The sequence below is a fragment of the Periophthalmus magnuspinnatus genome, chromosome 19 (genome assembly GCF_009829125.3).
Source record: "Periophthalmus magnuspinnatus isolate fPerMag1 chromosome 19, fPerMag1.2.pri, whole genome shotgun sequence".
In the NCBI taxonomy this organism is placed as follows: domain Eukaryota; kingdom Metazoa; phylum Chordata; class Actinopteri; order Gobiiformes; family Gobiidae; genus Periophthalmus; species Periophthalmus magnuspinnatus.
Genome location: NC_047144.1, coordinates 13,172,600 through 13,191,541, shown reverse-complemented (window position 1 = coordinate 13,191,541; position 18,942 = coordinate 13,172,600). Strand labels below are relative to the sequence as shown.

Sequence of the window (18,942 nt, the reverse complement as noted above, 5' to 3'; positions counted from 1 at the left end):
ATAGTAATTTTCAAATGTCCATGTTCAGCCATAATAATGGGAACAAAACCTATAAATACATAAATTCAAATACATACATACATAAGTTTACTACAAATAATAATCTTTAGTCAATATTTGTTTAAGTATCAGTAGTTGCGTCCAGTTTATTACTGACATGCACAGATATTAACTCTGTAATAGTATTCATTTTCATAGTTCAACGAAATCAATTCCTGACAGACTAAAATTCCTTGCATTTTGCTCCTCTTACAGTCACAAGATGGCCGCCACAAATGGTACGGCAACAGTATCCGTTGTATCTCTAAACTGTATTTATGCCACACTGCTGTCGTCGAACGTTGTTTTACCCCAGGGTTACCTCAAATGTTCCCTTTTTATTCATTTATTTTTAATTACATGCTGACAATTTTTACCATTTAAAGATGAGAATGTAATGTTTTCATAAGGTTTAAGAAAACCACAGTTATTTTCACAAATTTGTACCATTTTAATATTTGACCGCAGTTTAACCGTTAGAATAGCTCCCTCTACTGGACACAGTACAGCATGACACACCGGTTTTCTCAGGACATCATCATCCACCTCCTCTTAACCTGAGGAGCTGAATATCTGATGTTCCCACGTTTGTCAACTTTAATGTGACTCTTCTTTAGAAATGGAGATTCTTCATACCTACGGCGTTTGGATGGCAGAAAGGCTTCAACTGGGGACGAAGAGTTATGAAAACCTCTGGCTTGTAGTGACACATCTTGGAGATCCAAAAGCTGCATTTCTACTTGTCTTTCCTTTCACGTATTTCATCAGCAAACGAGCAGGCATCGCAGTGCTTTGGGTGGCAGCTATTTCTGAGTGGCTCAACGTGGTATTAAAATGGTAAGGAGATGCTTATATTGTTTGTTATTTATTATTTTATCATCATTTACTTTGAATATGCTAGCTTGTTATCAACGTTTAGTTTGTTCATCTGCTGCAGAGGCATTTTAGCATCTCTGCAGCAAAATGCATGTCTTTATTTGTTGTATTTTTCATATTTTATGCTCAAAAAGAGCTAAGAAGTTTTTGTAAACGTTACCACTTCCGGGAGATGCCTTTCTTTTCGGATCCGTGTGAAACAGAGGCGATGCGGAACCATTGTTTTTAAAGCTAAACCCAAACTTTTGATATGAACTTACAGCCTGGTTAATTTTTCTTTTTAATCTCTAATAATATCTCTCTTTTTTTAGCTATTTTCCAAAATATAGCAATCTAATTTTAAAGGTGCAGTGTGTAACTTTTTGATGTATGGTCTGCCACCTCCATGAAGATGCTATTAATCAAGTTTCAGTCAAATTGTCTGTTCATTCACTGACCTTGAAACAAATGCATTCTTACTCTGAGCGGGGTTGCCTCTCCATAGAGCTGACCTGTAACTTGGTCGGCTTCTTGTCTCCATGGAGATAGATATATTGAATTTCATACAGTGGAACATCCAGACAAAGCAGTACCATCTACATGTAGATAAGCAGCTGGTCCTTCACCGAAAAAGTTACATTCAAGTTAATTACCACTTTTACCTTTTGACTGTATGTGTGACGTCTTACTCAGGATGCTGTTTGGAGAACGGCCATTTTGGTGGATTGGTGAAAATAATCTCTTACCCAAAGTGCACCAGTTTCCCTCCACCTGTGAGACCGGACCAGGTAAAAAGAAAACACATTACTGTTACTGTACAATAATATTAGCCACTATACGGTCAGTTCATAATACTATTTAATGCTCCACAGGTAGTCCATCAGGTCATGCAATGGTCACAGCTGCAGTCTGGTGGGTCGTGATTACTGCAGTGGCACGAGTGATTTACGCTAGGACCAACAGGTATTTCTCAAATATTATTAATAATGTAATACCAACAGTGGTGGAAGGTAAAGTACTGTACTTCAGTTCAGTTTTTAGATATCTGTACTTTTTACTCCACTATATTTTTTAACTAGACTGAAAAGTAAAAAGTAACTTTCATATGATTTGAGGGGTTATTTTTATTTTATTTTTTTATGTTCGGCATCCACACAAAGTTCACACAAAAAATTAAGACATGGATTTGTTTCGCTACTGTTGACCAAAATATACCATTTTTTACCACATTTAAACCTTTAACAAATTAACAATACTTGTGTGAAATACTTTTTTTTTTTTTTACTTCTAGAATTACATTTTTAAACAAGTCCTTTAATATTTTTATTCTAGTCATTTTTTTTCATGTAATACTTTTACTCAAGTAACTTTTACCTCTGTATCTGTGCTTTTACTTAAGTAACAAAAATGACTACTTCATCCACTACTGAATAACACTGAGTTATCACCTTAATTTAAAATTCCTCTGTTTGTTTTCAGTGTCCTGCTCACAGCTGTCCCTTACCTGCTCTATGCCGCATTGCTTGTTGTAGTCGGACTCTCCAGGATTTACATTCTGGCTCATTTTCCTCATCAGGTTTTTGCTGGAGCCATTACAGGTCAGAAAACAAACAACATCTTACTAAAGATCTTACTAAAAATCTTGCATCATTTTTTTCAAAAATGTATAATTTGACCTATGGCAAACATAGAGGTAACCATAATGTTAGCAAGGGCCAAAACTGTTCTAATTTACATAATAGCTATGATGAGACTAATAAAAAAAACAAAAAACAAACTGCTTTATTTTGTTAAATAGAAGTTCATACTATCAGAAAAAATGTGTTCCAGACCAATAATAATAAGAAAAAATATGAAAATCTTTCATATGTACTTTAAGTTCTTATATTTGTAGTGTACAATAGAAACTATACTCATAAGTGGGTGTTTTTGTTCAGGTTTGATCCTTGGAGTTGTTCTGGGCCAAAGAGTTCCTGAAGGTCGCCCCCTGCTGTTTTTCTTCAAAATCAGCTTTGGTCTTCTGCTAAGTGCTGTCCTGATTCATTTTGTACTGAAGGAGATAGGAATTAACCTCTCCTGGTGAGTGTTTAAAATCGACTTCTATGATCTTTTAGCCATGTTATAACAGTGTTCCCTCACTTTTAGTTTGGTCAAAGTAGTTTTTTGATTGATTCATGCATGTTTGAGAAATGCTGTATCATCCTGCATTTGAGGCTTGAGTGCTCAGAAAGTTCTTTCTTTCACCTACTCCCTATCCCTGCCTATTTTTATGTAACTAATTGAAATTATAAAAAAATAAGCGACAATCTGCAGTATTGTTACAATGAAATGCCACAATGAAGGGGTGAGGTTTGACAGTTGCAAATGCAAAATTTTATAGTTTACAATACTAAACACCCAAACATACATAATACATTCTTTTAATGGAAAAGTCACACATAGAATTATTTATTTAATTCCTCTTTCCCACAGGTCTATTGCTCTGGCTAAGAAGTGGTGCAGCCGCACTGAGTGGATCAGACTGGACACTGCCCCGTTCTCCTCTGTGACCCGGGACTGTGGGGCTCTGCTGGGTTTCGGACTGGCCCAAAGCTGGAGGCCGGGGGGTTGGTCTCTGCCTTTAGCCCCCCGAGCGTTGTCCTTGGCCTTCTCGTCTATGGGGCTGTACCATGTTAACCGCCTGCCGCTGCCAGTCAAACCACATCTCCTGTTCTATTGCCTTTTCTTTGTTAAGTTTGTGATGGTGCCTCTGCTGGTCATGGTTATAGTCCCGGGAGCAATCCACTTTTTCACAAACAAAAGGAAGAGAGATTAGATGCAAAAAAAAAAGCATTAAATGGTTCTTATCAGTTCAAGTTGTTTAAGTTGATGCAGTTTTAATACTACAATTGTCTGTGTTTACATTGATTTTCAGGCAGTGGGTCTGTTCAGTTTCATTTCACTCCATGTGCTGCATCGTTCAGTCAGGCCCAATACTGTCAGATGTTTACTTTCCTCAATGAATGTCATTTGTTTTAAAAACTATTTTTGCACTACCCAATGTCTTTAGATACAGTTTGCACTGTAAAATGAGTTGCTTTTCCAAGTAGTGACGTTACTGCGAAAACAGCGCCATCTATTGTTTGTCAACCGACAGTTCAACGGCTGCACTTAATACAAAACACTGTAACGCATTCCATGATTTAAGTCGTCTTTTTGAAGATTAATGCTGGACAAGTGGTCTTAATATGTGTTGGAAATCTTATTTTACCAAATGTGTTCGACCAAAATAATTCTAAAATATAAATCTGTATTTTGTTATTTAATAAATTAATAACACGCACATGCACTGTGTGTTTCAGTTGGTAACCATTTATAAATGTTATTTTTCCAATACATATGTTTGACTGTACAGATTACAATCAGTTATCATGAGATAAAAACACATTCTTTTTATTGTTTTTAATTAAACTTTTAGTCACAGCGATCTGAAAGCTCACATTTACAGACAAGAGAACTCTGCTCAGCAAGCAAACACATGAAAATAAAATAGAACCTTTCGCATTTGTTTGGTGCTAAAATGAAGAGGACAGGTCAGGATAGCAGACTCCTTATTGAGATCCCATTCGTTTACATTGTGTCCTTCAGTCTGGACACGGAGCTCATGGAAACAATAGAACATGCACCGGACTATTTACAGCAACTAATGTACACAGACAGCGCAAAACCACACACCCTCAAATATCCTCAGAGAAGTCTCATTTAAAACAAATATGGTACATTTTAAACCTTCATTTCCTAAAGATATATTGTCTATATCTTTCTTTGTAGCAGGTAAATCAGATTATTATTCAGAGAAGGCAATTACAATAAGAACCACCTCTTTTAGATACTCTATCAGACAACCAAAATATACAGTTACAGACACACGGTCTATAACTTTATCCACATTTACAAATATCTTTTACATTATAGTGCTGCTTGTTCTAACACCCAGACTCCAATATACATATGGTTAAACTCAGTAATATCATTTTGCAGTAGATGCGCGTAAAACCAGTGGATTTGACGACTGATTTGACAATATTTCAGATGTGGGATACTATGCTTCTCTTTACATACCCGGACCATAGCCACTATATACAACTTGTGCTATACATCGTCACCTGAAAAAAACATTGCTCTTTGTGTTGTCATTCATCACTGCTGCTTAAATCATATAGTGTATGATAGTCGCACTGGCCAGGTTAAACTGACCAATCACACGTTTCCAACAATCGAACAATAAAATAAGTAAAATACATAAAGTGCACCCTTAGTTAAGAACTTAACAGGCTTTATAGTGCAGAAGTGAAGGACATTTTTATCGGTACAAATTAAAAAATAATGTAGGAGGAAGGGAGGTTAACAGTGGTAGTGTATGCATTTGCTTGCTATTCTCTGAGCACTGTCCTTGATACCATCTCTATATTATACTGTATATCTGATATTTAAAAATACAGTGCCTCTATGTGCAGGGGAGGGACAAAGGCAAACTTTGAGAGAAATGTGGCGTATCACTCAACTGTTCTTATTCTAAAAGATACTTATTCTGAAAACGCAGATATTGCACTTCCCTCTCATTCTTTGTCTAAACAGACCACAGTAGTGTTGATCATTTAAATAGCTCAAGATGACTGCCACCTCTTGTTCACACTAAGGCATGAGGCTTGTAATGAAAGGATAATACAGCAGATCACTTAAAATCAAATACATAAAAGAAAGTAACTGTAACCAAATGATGAAATTTAAAACTACACGGTCAGACCAGTATATTATTACGAGTTCAAACTCTATAATAACTCGTTATGTAAAAATATTTCCAAACACACAAAACAAAAGCTTCGTCACTCAATGGAGGTAATAATGTCATATCAAAGTTGGTCGTTGTCCCTCTTTCTTTGACATTGCTTCAGTTTCACTTTCTCTTATGACGAACCGTGGGACGTCAAGGCTGGGTTAACAGTATACATTTCAAATGCAAACTATGTTTGTTCTATGTTTATGTACAGTATATAACTTAATTATAAATATGAGCATCTTCTCTAAGTACTGAGTTGTTGATCCATTTGTATTTTCGGAGCAATGTACACTATTGAACATAGAATATTGTATTACATTGAATAGGGCCAACCTTGTTTAAGAGCACACTTTGAAAGAAGAGTAGATGGAGAGTCCACAAGCAGAGTCGATTGATTAATACTTTCTCAGTCCCATTTTCTGTATCGATGTAGTGGTTTGTGAAAGAACATTAAATGACCCTTTTGTATTTGTACCTTTAGAACCTGATAATGAAGTAATCACGTCTGTTTCTTGTGTTGTTCTTGTAAGTCCCAGTGTGCGCCCGCTGCAAGGTTAACTGTGTCATATTAGTGTTTGTTCATTCGTGTCTCATACTGTTTCACACGTGTCCTCTCACTCGGGCCCAGTCAAACCATTCATCCACAGCGTCACACATTGGACTCCACAAACGGTCTCTTTGGTTTGATGGGGGAGGGGGGGCCTTGGGAGCGGGAGTCGCGGGACAGTTGGCGGTACATGTTGTCCTGGTAGGCCTGTGCCACGGGCAGAGTCCTGGCCATTTTCACGTCGGGGTAGGTGGGCACCTGGCTGACCCGCTCCAGGATGTCCCCTCCTCCGCGGGAGCCGTTGGCCAGCTTCCCCAGGGAGGGGGGCTGCGTCTGGTAGTAGTCCTCCTCCAGCAGGTGTCCGTTCTGGGCGTTGTTGGTCTTGTTGTAGTAGGCGATGTTGCCCAGAGAAGCAGGGGGGCTATAGGTGGAGCCCTGCGACACCAGCTGCCCCGGGGAGGTGGGGCTGATGGCAGAGTCCATGGAGGTCATGGGCCGTGTCCTGGAGGGCTGGTGCAGGTACTGCTGAGTCCGCGCCGTCTTGTCTATGATGCCCATAAAAGGAGTGTTTCTGGAGCGGGTGGTTTCGCCCGGGTACAGCCCCCCGCCCTGAGAGGGGGAGATGGGAGAGATGTCATCACAGGAGCGCTCGTACGACGCTTGCAGAGGGATCTCCATCTGCTGGATGGAGGATGAGGGCCTGAAGCCGGGGGCCAGATTGGAGGTGGAGCCTGTGATGTTGTTGGTGGAGGGGGAGAAGCGCAGTCCTACGCTCTGGGAGTGGATGAGGGGTCTGGGAGTGGGCATCTTCATCTCGGTGGTGTTCGCACTGACGGGCCGCCGCACCATGTGGGGGATCTCAGGGGAGCCCAGCTGACAGGGGGGCATGGCATTGGCCCGCTCCAGCACGTGCTCAGACACAGGGTAGTAGGCGGCCGACTGGCTGCGGCTGATCTGAGGAGTCTGGCTGTAGCGGATGCCGCCCGGACCCCCGCTGCTGGCGCGGTAGGCAGAGGAGGGGCGTTGGGGCAGCTCGTCCTTCAAGAGGCTTGGCTCCATAACCCCTCCTCGGCCCCCGTGCTGACAGAGGGCCCCTGAGCTGAGGCTAGCCTGGACCTGTGGCATGGAGCGCCCATCCAGAGAGGGCTGGTACACGAGGTCCACAGACGCCTGGTACCGGGCGCTCAGGGGGTGGCCCCCGTAGCTGCTGTTGCCCATGACGCTGGGCTGGTTGGTGCGGACAATCTGTGCGATGGACGGCTGCAGGCGCAAGCCCTGAGCCTGGTGGGACGATAGCGAGGGCTGCGAGGTGAGCTGGAACGAGCGCTGACTGCTCATTTTGGCCAGAGGAGACTTGGGTCGCCCCGGGAGCTGCTCCGTCTGGAAGCGCACAGGGGAGCCTGACTGAGAGCGGTACATGCACACACTCTCCAGAGGGGGGCTGGCTCTGTACTGAGCGGCCCGCCGCAGGGGTGACGGAGGGGGGCTTTGGTCCATGCCTCCAGGAGGAGGACTGTAGCGATAGGACGCCTGGTGCACAGGCGAGGTCTGGGGCGGGCTGTGTCTGTAGTGGTTCTGATGAGTGGGGGACAGGGAGGGGGAGGTGGGCTGGTATGAGCCTCTTGTTGGAGAGGACATGGAAGAGGAAGTGGGGTGGTACTCATAGGGCTGGCCCATAGGCGAGCCCCCACTCAGATAGATTTGGTCTGGGTGTGTGGGGGACAGTGGGGGGCTCTGGATGATGGGCAGACTGGAAGCATTAGTGAGAGCGTCTGGAGGAGGCAGCCCCAGAGACATGGCTTCTAGCTCCTGCTCCAGATAGTCCTCGTCCTCAAACAGGTCCTGCACGGGCTCCATGTCATCGAGGCGCGGCTCAGGGGGCAGAGGGAGGGGCACGGAGAGGGACAGGGACTCCTCATCATCAGGGGGAGGTGTGGGAGGGGGCGAGGGGGGAGGCTCTAGGTCCAGGTCCTGCGGCTGGTCGCCTTGCGTCAACTGCCTGAACTCCTCCTCCACTCTCTGCAGCAGCCTCTGGATCTCACGGTTGTTTGGGCACAGCTTTATGGCTTCATTCAGGTCCTCCATTGCTTCAGGAAATTGTCTGTGAAATTAAATGTATGCAACTATTAGCTACGAAAAGTAAATACTAAATTATTTATCATAGTATTAGAACAAAAGGTTACCTGCTGCTACGCTTGGCACGTGCCCTGGCGTAGTAGGCTTCATAGGATTTTGGTTTTAGTTCAAGTGCCTTAGTAGCAAATTCCTCAGCCATCCCAAAGTCCTGTAAAAGCAAAATGATTAGGACTAGTGGAAAAACACAATACAGGTTTAGTCTTATTTACGGATCATCTGTCTTACGTTCATTTTCCTCCGACATCGAGACAAGTTGAGAAAAAGTGACACTTTGAGTTCCCTGAAAGTCTTGAGGTCCTCGCTGAAACCTTCGCGTGGAAACTTTTTGAGAGCATACTGATAACGCTGAGCTGCCTCCTTCACCTTCCCCTTCTGTCAGACAAATAAAAAAAAAAAACTTTAAGAATACTTAACTTTCTTACAGTACATTTAGGAAATATACTGTAAATGCTCCAAAAGTTCTACTTATTTCTGGAAAGGTACTAGTATAATACTAGTAAGTATTTAAACACTTTTATGTGGACACAATGTTAAGCTTATAGTCTTATACCACACTGCTACTTATTTAGCTGCAAAGTTTGTCACAAACTTTAATCTAATTCATAACTTTCTGAATAAATCACTATTAGTTCTACCTTTCTTTTGAAAGATTGTTTTTGTAATGATCTTAGTCTACTGCTATTGGCCGAGATCCAGAATACACACTGAATCTCCCTTTTTAAATGGGCGTGATTGACAGGTGGATTAGCCAATTGGGGATGGTTCATCCATATCGGAAATAATAAGGGAAACTAATATCACAGGGGGCTGATTTCTGCAGAATCAATGAGAGGAGCACTAAGTTCTCTTACTAAACTGAGGTGAGATAATGTTTTTTTTTTATTTTAAGATGACCAATAAACTCAGAAAACAGATCTGATTGGACGATCGTGTTTAACCAGGTTTGAGACGCAACGGAGGATGTGGGAACCAAACTGATCAATCTGTATAAAAAATACAGAGAGGTATCATTCTGGATTTGCCAGGCAACTACTACTGTAAAAGAGAGGAAAATTTGTTCTATGAATTTAATCAAACTCTTCTATCCTAAAAAACTGCTTCAAGTAATTGTCTTGATTTCAATGGCAAAACATCTATCTAACCTTTCTTCAAATGTGTATTGTCCCTTCATTCTTATTACTAACATCTTACTCCAAACATGTAAATATTCGTTTCCTGTACCTTGTAGTAGCTGTCCCCCTCCTCTATGAGTTTGCTGAGCAGTATGATCATGATGTCGGGTTTGGAGGTTGCCATGGCCCATGTGGCGGGACCTGGTGACACAGGGGGAGGGGAGGAGACGAGGAAGAGATTTAAAACATTTAAAAATACAAAACTATAAGGAAAGAGCGGGAATACACAAAACAACAGTAAATACAGGGACGAGGAGATGGGGGATGGAGGGTTCAACAGGCAACCCACTGTAAAGAAATATGTTATACAATATTATGAGTCTTCTCTGACACCTGGAAACACAATGGGGTTGCTATGGAAAAATCAAACTTGGGCTAGAAAGTACATGCCAGTATATCCAACTTTTACATTTGCTATTTTTATATAACAAAAGAGATTAAAAATATATATATTACTGAGTTTGCAAATACTTTTTAGCCCATGTGTAATCAGTCTTGAGGTATAAAATCTTTGGAATAACGTAGTCAAGTAGTGCAGATGTAATGTCATGAATGGAAAAATACAAATAAAAATACAAAAAGATAGTTTAGTGTTTTATATACCATTGGGTACTTATAGATAGTTAATGAATCATACAAGTATTTTTAGCTATTTTTCCAGATTTTTTCGTTTTGTTTTTGTGGTTGTGACTTATGATTGTTACTTGTTGTTGCTTTTAACAAATTTCGTTCAAATATAGATAGTAATATAGATGCTTCATAGTTTTTTTTCCCCCAATTGTTTTCCAGTTAATTTAACCTGCCCCATTAGCAAATAACTTGAAATAACAGTAATGTCATTTCTAATTGTCTATTGATATGCTTGTTTGTTGTTTTTTTCTTTTAAATTGCAATGATTCTCAGGAAATGAATATTAAGAGCCATTTTAATATGTTTGTAAGAATAACTAAAATCAAATTGAAGAGATCGACCAATATGAGAAAATATAGTGATTAATGTTTTTGATCTGCTTCTTCAAACAAACATTTGATACTGTATAATTACACCAACTATCCATAAATACCTCATATAACCAAACTTAAAAAAATGCCCCTTTTAAAGAAAAATACAAGATCACCAAGTATAAAGATTAATGAAGTCACTCTGGACACGTACACGTTTACAATACACACACAATACACATTTATATACACAAATACTGCACAAAAATGAAAACTGGCACAAGAAGACATATAAAAACAAAAAGAAGCAAGCAAGGGAGGTTAGCAGCTCAGAAATGCTCTTGTAGTTGAGAGAAAGATGCTGCTGACTGGGCTACGGCTGACATCCAGAAAATGTCTTAAAGATGAACAATGCAGTCTGCGATGACAAAGTTACAAACGCATGCAATTTCCGCCGGATCACTATGACAACGCAAAAAAGAGGCGTTTCTGAAGACTTCCCATCATGCAACTGGGGCGGCAAATTTCCATTCACGGCCTAAGCATGGAGGCCTAGCATGCTATTAAAACTCTTATACCTCTAGGGCAATCCCGCCTTTGTCAGTGCTACTACCTCGTATGATTTTGTATAAATGATTTGGCATTTTTGCAGTCGGGATTTGGGGGTAGCTAAGCTGGTTGGCTGACACTTTGGACAACACACAGACAACACAAAGAGATAGGAGATAGATTTGTCAAAATGCCTGGTGGGGTGAGTAGTCGACAGCCTTGGGTTTACCTCGGGATCGACTGGGCAGCGTCTGGCATCCTGAAGCCGGACAGGAGGGGGCGAAAGAGGGTAGAGCAAGGAGTTTATGAGCATAAGGAACAGGAAAGAGGTGTTCCAAGAAGAAGTGGGCATGAATAGTGGTGGCCATATTGGTAAGGTTGTAGGAGTGTGCGTAGGAGATAAAAGGAAGAATGAGAAGAAAGAGTTGTTCAAGAAAAAGTGGGCATGAGCAGTAGCAGCCATATTGGTAAGGTTATGGGAGTGTGCATAGGAGAAGAAATGAAGGATGGAAGGAAATAGGTGTTTTGAAAGAAGAAGTGAAGTGGGCATGGGCAGTAGCGGCCATATTGGTAAGATTGTAGGAGTGTGCGTAGAAGAAGAATGGAGGGATGAGAGAAAAAAGGTGGTCAAGAAGAAGAAGTGAGAATGCGCAGTGGTGGCCATATTGGTAAGGTTGTTGGAATGTGTGTAGAAGAAAGGAAGGATGAGAGAAAAAAAGTGGGAAAGGGATGTTCAAAAAGAAGTGGACATGAGTGGTAGCGGCCATATTGGTAAGATTATGGGAGCGTGTGTAGGAGCAGAAAGGAAGAATGAGAGGAAAAAGATGTTCAAGAAGTGAGGTGGGCATGGAAAGTGGCAGCCATATTGTTAAGGTTGTTGGAGTGTGCGTAGGAGCAGAAAGGAAGGATGAGAAGAAAAAGTTGTTCAAGAAAAAGAAGAATAAGAAGAATGGGCATGAGCAGTGGCAGCCATGTCGGTAAGGTTAAAGAGTCCACGTTGAAGAAGAAAGCAAGAATGGAGTGGGAGAAAGGTGTTTTAGAAGAAGTGGGAATGAACAGTTGTAGCCATATTGGTAAGGTTGTAGGAGTGTGCGTGGGAGAAAAACGGAAGGATGAGGAGAAAAAGATGTGATGTTTTGTGGTGGTGGTGGTGGTGGTGGTGGTGGAGGAGAGGAGTGAGAGAAAGGAAAACAAAAAAAGCAGCAGTGAGAAGCGCAAGAGACAAGTGCCAGTGCGCAGAAAATAAATTAATTAAAAATAACGCCAAAAGCTGTTAATAACAACCTGTCTCTGAGCAACGGGAAGAAAAGGATGTGAGAGCTCCGACAGAGGAGAGAAAGAAAGAACACAAAAGCAACAGTAGTAGAATAAAAACATTGAGCCAGAAATAGCGGAAGGGAAGCATTGCAGCAGTGGGGGCGGATGACATACAGTAAGCTACATGGAGACACAAGCCTGAATCCATGGCTTTTTGCAGAGAAATGCTCCATACATTTCACTGCTCTTGGACTCAAACCTTATTGTATAGTATATAATATATTTTTATGCCTTCCATTTGTACTGGTGTGACTATTTTGGCAATAAGTTTGTACAAGTGTAAGGAGTAAATAGTTTTGAGTTTAAAAAAAGCATATAAACACACTGCAAAAAGGAATGTTATAATGTTTCATCATCAAAAACAAACCCAGAGTTGTGTTTTATTTCATTCACACATGTTTAACACACAAACCCTGCATATTTAGTCTGAGTTCCTCCCTCGAACTGAAAACACTGTTTCACCTTGTGATGTCATATATGGCAATACAGGAAGTGCTCCACTGCATTTTTAAACTCCATACACCTTCATGGGAATCATTTTGAGCATTTCAGTGCTGGAATTGCCAATCTGTGCTGAACAAATGGTAAAATGTAGCTGTCAACTTGAAAACTACCACTACATGACATCACAAGGTGGAACAGAGCCTTTTAAGCTTTGGAGATCTAGACCGATTAATAGTAAAGGGATATTCAAACATGTGTGAATGAAAAAAATATAACAAAAACCTTGACAGATATTTTACTTGACAAAAGCTACTCAAATCCAGATCTAGCATTTATACCTACATAAATGAAAAATATAAAGTTTGCCTATCATTTCTTTTTTTCTAATATTGCTACCGTAAATCTTCAAAACTGCATATTGTGACTTGCATTTTTTTTTTTTTTTTTTGCATTTCTAAATTAGGGCCAAGTAAATTACTAATGAAAATACTGAATAAAATATAAGAGGTCAGATGCCCTCCCAAATGCGAGTTTTACATTTATGAAGTCTTTGGACTGACAGAAACAAGTGCACTCTATTGTAGCTAGAGATACATGTGTCACCAAACTCATTACACAAAAACAGTCAAAGTTATCCATAATGTGTCTGTGTAAACCCTCAGTACTCCAGGTATGATTTTTTTTCTTTTATCATCCATAATGAGAATATACGAGGTTACTGGACTGACAGCTGAGAGAAATATCTTCCTCTTGGCATATTTAATCTAAAAAGGCGATTTCACCATCAGTGTCTCATTCATGTCTCATTGTCTTCCATGCTTCAAATCCCAGTGCTTGACCTTTCCATCCACACAGCACAATCCCATTTCCATGATCGCTCAATACTCAAGAGCCAAATAACCTTTCATTGTGAGAGGAGAGGTTTGGAAGAATTGGGACCTTAATGGGGGGCTTATGTTTGGAAGGTGTCTGGCGGTCTCCTCTTACCTATCTTGGCTCCTTTCTTGAGCAGCGCGACCACCACAGACGTGTTCCTGCAGCCCACCGCCCGGTCCAGCGGTCTCATCCCACTGTAGTCCACATGCTCTATCATAGCGCCGTGGTCCACCAAGAACTGAACCTAGAGAAGACAATGAGAAGAAATATGATGGAAATGTATGAAATTTGAGTATTACATTTTCAGGAACCAAAACGTTGATTTATCTAAAAAGAAGAAATGAAGTGGGCAAGGGCAGTGCCGGACATATTGGTAAAGTTGAAGGAGTATGCGTAGGAGAAGAAAGGAAGGATGAGAAAAAAAAGTTGAATGGGCATGTGCAGTGGTAGCCATATTGGTAAGGTTGAAAGGTGTCCATGTAGAGGAAGAAAGGAAGAATGATAGGAAAGAGAGGGAGACAAGTGTTTGAAAAGAAGTGAAAAAGCAGTGGCGGCCATATTGGAAAGGTCATAGGAGTGTGCAGAGAAAATAAAAGAAAGGATGAGAGGAAAAAGACGTTCAAGAAGAAGAAATGGGAATGCTCAGTGGTGGCCATATTGGTAAGGTTGTTGTAATGTTTGTAGAAGAAATGAAGAATGAGAGAAAAAAGGCATGAAATTTGAGTACTGTTAAATAAAAAGTCTGGTTATATTATATTTTCAGGAACCTAGACACTGATTTATCTAATGCCGTGAGTGAAATCAAATAAAATACAGCTGAACCTGAAGGAGCAACAATCCCTCACAGAGAGCACAAGTGTGATAAAAATATATGAAATTAAAGTACTGGTATATAAAAAAAAGTCTTATTTATTTTAAGGAAGGCTTTACCAAAATGTTGATTTATGTAATGTCCAGTAATAAAAGAAAATACAGGAGAACAGAAGGAGCAGTAATTTGTCACAAGTACAGTGCAATATTTTGGACACACAACTAAAAAGGGGTATTACAAAAATGTTTTTCCATAAGTGCGTTCACAATTGTACACACCTCACATAAAACATAACCCTCCCCCATTTATCCAATTGACAGACTTCAAATTTCTTTTTGCTAGAGATATAAAAAACTAAAACTACAAATGTGTCTTTTTAGTAATAAGTGAAATAATTATCTGTCTCAAAAGAAAAAAAAAAAACACTTTTAGATCTCAACAATGAACATAATAATTTAATAAATATTTACAACTCCTCAAAAACATCGTCCATCAGAAATGTGTTTGTTTCTTACCACTTCCGAGTCTCCGTAGAAGGCGGCTAAGTCCAGCGGCGTGCGTCCGTTCTTGTCTGCATGGTCAGTGGGGGAGCCACTCTCCACCAAACACCTCACTACAGGTAAATGTCCCTTTAAACAGGCCCAGCTCAGAGCCGTCAGACCCTCCTTATCCATCAGAGACAATGACGCTCCTATAGACAAAACCAACATGACACGCATACATTATATATATAGTAATATTTTGACATATCATTTACATGCTTGAGAAATGAAGAGAAAAATAAGTAAAAATAAGAATAAGAAGAATAAGAATAAGAATTTTACTTTACTGGTATTTGTTCTTTACTTAAATACATTTTTTACAGTGGATACTTCTTACTTCAGTACATTTGAGAGCAGTATCTGTACTTTCTACGCCACTACATTTTTGAACTGGACTGAAAAGTAAAAAGTACTTTTCATTTTGATTTGAGGGAGTATTTTTATCATGTTCATGGCAACATCCTGACTAAAGTTTTTGAATTCAAGCTTTGGCTTTGAGCAAAACAAAACTACAAAAAATTAAGAAGAGAAATTAACAAATTGATACGTATTGTTACTGTTGACCAAAATATGTATAATTTTTGAATCAATATCACTACATTTAACATTTAAAGAGTAAAAAAGTAGATGCATCCAGTAACTAACTAAAGTTCGTTTGATTCTAGCAGCAGACTACACAGGGAGCAATGCAAAATACATATCTATTTTTATCCAGCTTTACCTTGTGCTAATAGAAATTCCACAGTGCCCAGATGTCCCTCAGAGGCCGCCATCATTAGTGGAGTGCGACCCTGTTTATCCGACTGGTTCACATCCGCTCCATGTGTCAGTAACAAGTCCACAATCTAACACACACAGACATTTCACACCAATTATATAACATTTCATTCTATGGCAATGCACAGTTTAAAAATTTTTTGAAAATATTTGCATTATTTTCATGGGAGTAAACACAGAAAAAACAAACCTCCAAAAAATAAAAAATAAAGTTTAAAAGAGAGCTGGTTGTATATCGTATAGTATAGTAAGTAGTGTAGTGGTGCTAAATATTGTTTTGTTTGAATCGCACTGATGTAAACCTGATGTTTTCATTGTAATTTACATTTTATTAGGCTGCTTTTTGCACTATGGTTCAAATTGTAACCCTGTGTGATACTCCATTTTGACTCTATTATCTCTGAATAACTAACTATGGTATATAGATATAACTATTATTTAAGCAGACAATGAGACAAGTTTATACTACTGTAAAAATGCCTTTATACATTATCACTTTGACAATTTAAATCCAGGCTCAAAACGGTTCTGTTTAGCTGTGCATGTGACTGAAAGGTTTTTATTCTGCACTGTTCTTTTAATCTTAATTTTACCGATGATTATTTATGTTTTGATTTGTTGTATTGTGATTTGAATGTCTTCCTTATTCTGTAAAGCACTTTGAATTACTTTGTGTACGAATTGTTCTATACAAATAAATGTGTCTTGCCAGTGTAAAAGTAAGACTATGAGAATATGAGCATCACTAGAGAAAAACAATATAATTATAATACATGGACATGCTTAAAACAAACACACACATAAATAAAACAAACAAACCATCTAAACAGACGTATTAAACAATAACTCAAAAGTCCCCTGACCTGCCAGTGTCCCTGTCGCACTGCACTGAACAGGGGGACAATGCCTCTTCTGTTTGGTTGGGCCACAGCTGCTCCCTGCTCCAATAAAAGTCTGCAGACGTCCAGCTTCCCTCGGCCAGACGCTGCTGTTAGAGCTAAACACACACAGAAAGCAAAGATTATTATTATTGTTAGGTTTATAGAAGATGTACAAGTCGACATATTTCTGTATAGGAAAGGTAGGTTAAAGTGTCTTGCTCAAGGACATAACCACATGCATCGGTTGTAGTTGGGATCTAAGCACTAACTTTTGCGTTATTTACAGCCTGCCCCTCAGTTTGCGTGTGATCTCTGACCTATCCCTGTTTAAGTCCATTTTACAGACCGTTTTATTCCATCATTGTTTCAAAAAATGTTATAGTTCAGTGTTTTATTGTTTTTCGATGTTCTTTAAAAGCACTTTGGTCTTCACTGTGTTGCTGTAAAGTGCTCTATAAATAAATGTATAAATGTAAATTACTGTGTAGCATAATGGGGACTGTTGGGAAGGGCTTTGTAATATTTAAGTGAATTTAAAGGTGAGCTATGTATACGCTTAATACCATTCAGCGGAACATTCCAGGTCAAGCAATGGCATCTCCATGGAGACAAAAAGATAGCAGACCATGCATCAGAAAAGTACACAGTGCACCTTTAAATAGACTCCTTCTGAAACGCATTAGCCTTAATAGGAATAACTGAATATGTTTTACAAGAGCTGTAGCAAGTCCCATAAGAATGACTGCACGTTCTGACTATTCATTGTAAGGAAATGGTCTTGATATGCCAGGTCTGTTCTTACAGATGTAAAATGACCTCCCTGTGGATGCTCTGAAGCGTAATATATTTTCACTTGACCTGTCTAGTAATACTGGGGCCTAAAATCATCTCACGAAGCGCTCTCCTTCAAAACAATAAGCTACAGATGACTGGACACAAGTGCCTTCTTTCATTCACAACTAGATGTGGGAATAAGTTTTGCAATGAGATACCATGACCATAAGAAGCAAATATGTTTCACTGCAGCAAAGTATATGTGGACAGAAAATATCTATACATCTGTACTTGAAGTCAGAATTTTAATCGTGATTTGAGTCATTTTGAGATTTATTTCATTCATAACGTAGATTTGGTAATTTGTGTAAAGGTATTTCTGACTGGGTTCAATAAATGTATTTTTATGTCAGTGTAATCCTTCATTCATCCAGGTATGATCCATAATAAAAGAAAAATTAAAATCTGATTACTGGAAAAAAAAAAAAAAAAAAGTTGTTTATTGTTTCACTTCCATCTCTTTTTGTCCAGTTGACAGATTAAATTTTTTCTTGGACTATGTTAATGATGTTACCTTGCACAGCACTTTCTCTATTTGAGTTTGTGCTTTTCTCTCAATTGAATCTAACCAATCTTCTCTAACTAATCTGCTTCTTCTGCTGTTGTGATGTTACGACCAATCTGACATCTGCCTAAATAAATCCCCCAGTCAAAACAACTCAAAACAAAATTTATATTCTAAATTCAAGCCAAGCTATTCTGATCAAACATCAGAAACATTTGTACTGATTTTCTAAAGAGGAATTGAAATTCACACAGCTTGAGTCCAGGGAGGAGAGAGATTTTCACATCAATATGAACAATTACACATTTAAAGTGTGTGTTCATTGTTTAAAGAGGTTTATTGAGCCTAAAGCTTTGGCCAAATCCTCACCAGTCTCTCCCCACAGAGTGTCGAAGTTATTGATCTGAGCGCGCTCCACCTCCTCCTCGTCTTTCTCAGGCAGATCGAGCAGGTACGACACAATCTGCAGCAAAAGGAAACATGCACCTTAATATTTTAGTTTGATTCTAACACAAAACTTTCAGACAAAAACATAACCAGTGCAATTTTGGTCAAACTTGAAAATGTTAGCATCAAACAGCCACAGCATACAAGTAAACCCCCACAATTCAACAGAAGCATGTAATGAGGCACAGAAAATCCCCTAAACTATTGGGAAGTAAACTTTAATTCCAATAATATAGGGATTTAGGGACAAAGCAAATTTATGTTCTAATGGAAGACAGGGGTGGGATTTAATAAGTGTTCTTCTTCCGATTTATTTTTGAGCTTAAATAAGAAGAATATGTGTATGTGTACTGGAAACATGAATTCATTAATCTGCTCGAAATAAATAAATGAATAAAAATTGTTATAATTCTTGGACAGGGTAAGTAGATGCTTTTATTGTTTGGTACA

General features: G+C 39.4%; 2 protein-coding genes across 5 annotated transcripts in view; one reads left to right on the top strand and one right to left on the bottom strand.

The window, feature by feature from the left end:
- Positions 1-553: 553 nt before the first annotated feature.
- On the top strand, positions 554-4,213 carry g6pc3 (glucose-6-phosphatase catalytic subunit 3). Its single transcript, XM_033984202.2, has 6 exons — positions 554-876; positions 1,588-1,682; positions 1,767-1,857; positions 2,374-2,492; positions 2,832-2,973; positions 3,367-4,213. Exons 1-6 carry the CDS (start codon positions 659-661, stop codon positions 3,707-3,709), a joined length of 1,008 nt encoding a protein of 335 aa, XP_033840093.1. The 5' UTR covers positions 554-658; the 3' UTR covers positions 3,710-4,213.
- A 16-nt stretch (positions 4,214-4,229) lies between these two features.
- The window catches only part of tanc2b (tetratricopeptide repeat, ankyrin repeat and coiled-coil containing 2b), a 221,175-nt gene continuing 206,462 nt past the window's right edge, over positions 4,230-18,942 (bottom strand). For all 4 annotated transcript variants that reach the window (XM_033984198.2, XM_033984199.2, XM_055229420.1 and 1 more), the window contains 9 exons: positions 18,415-18,508; positions 16,689-16,822; positions 15,770-15,893; positions 15,022-15,197; positions 13,807-13,939; positions 9,618-9,709; positions 8,622-8,768; positions 8,444-8,544; positions 4,230-8,361 (listed from right to left, as the gene is read on the bottom strand). In XM_033984198.2, coding sequence (XP_033840089.1) covers positions 6,363-8,361; positions 8,444-8,544; positions 8,622-8,768; positions 9,618-9,709; positions 13,807-13,939; positions 15,022-15,197; positions 15,770-15,893; positions 16,689-16,822; positions 18,415-18,508 — 3,000 coding nt within the window. In that variant the 3' untranslated portion in view covers positions 4,230-6,362. The remainder of the gene's footprint in view (positions 8,362-8,443; positions 8,545-8,621; positions 8,769-9,617; positions 9,710-13,806; positions 13,940-15,021; positions 15,198-15,769; positions 15,894-16,688; positions 16,823-18,414; positions 18,509-18,942) is intronic.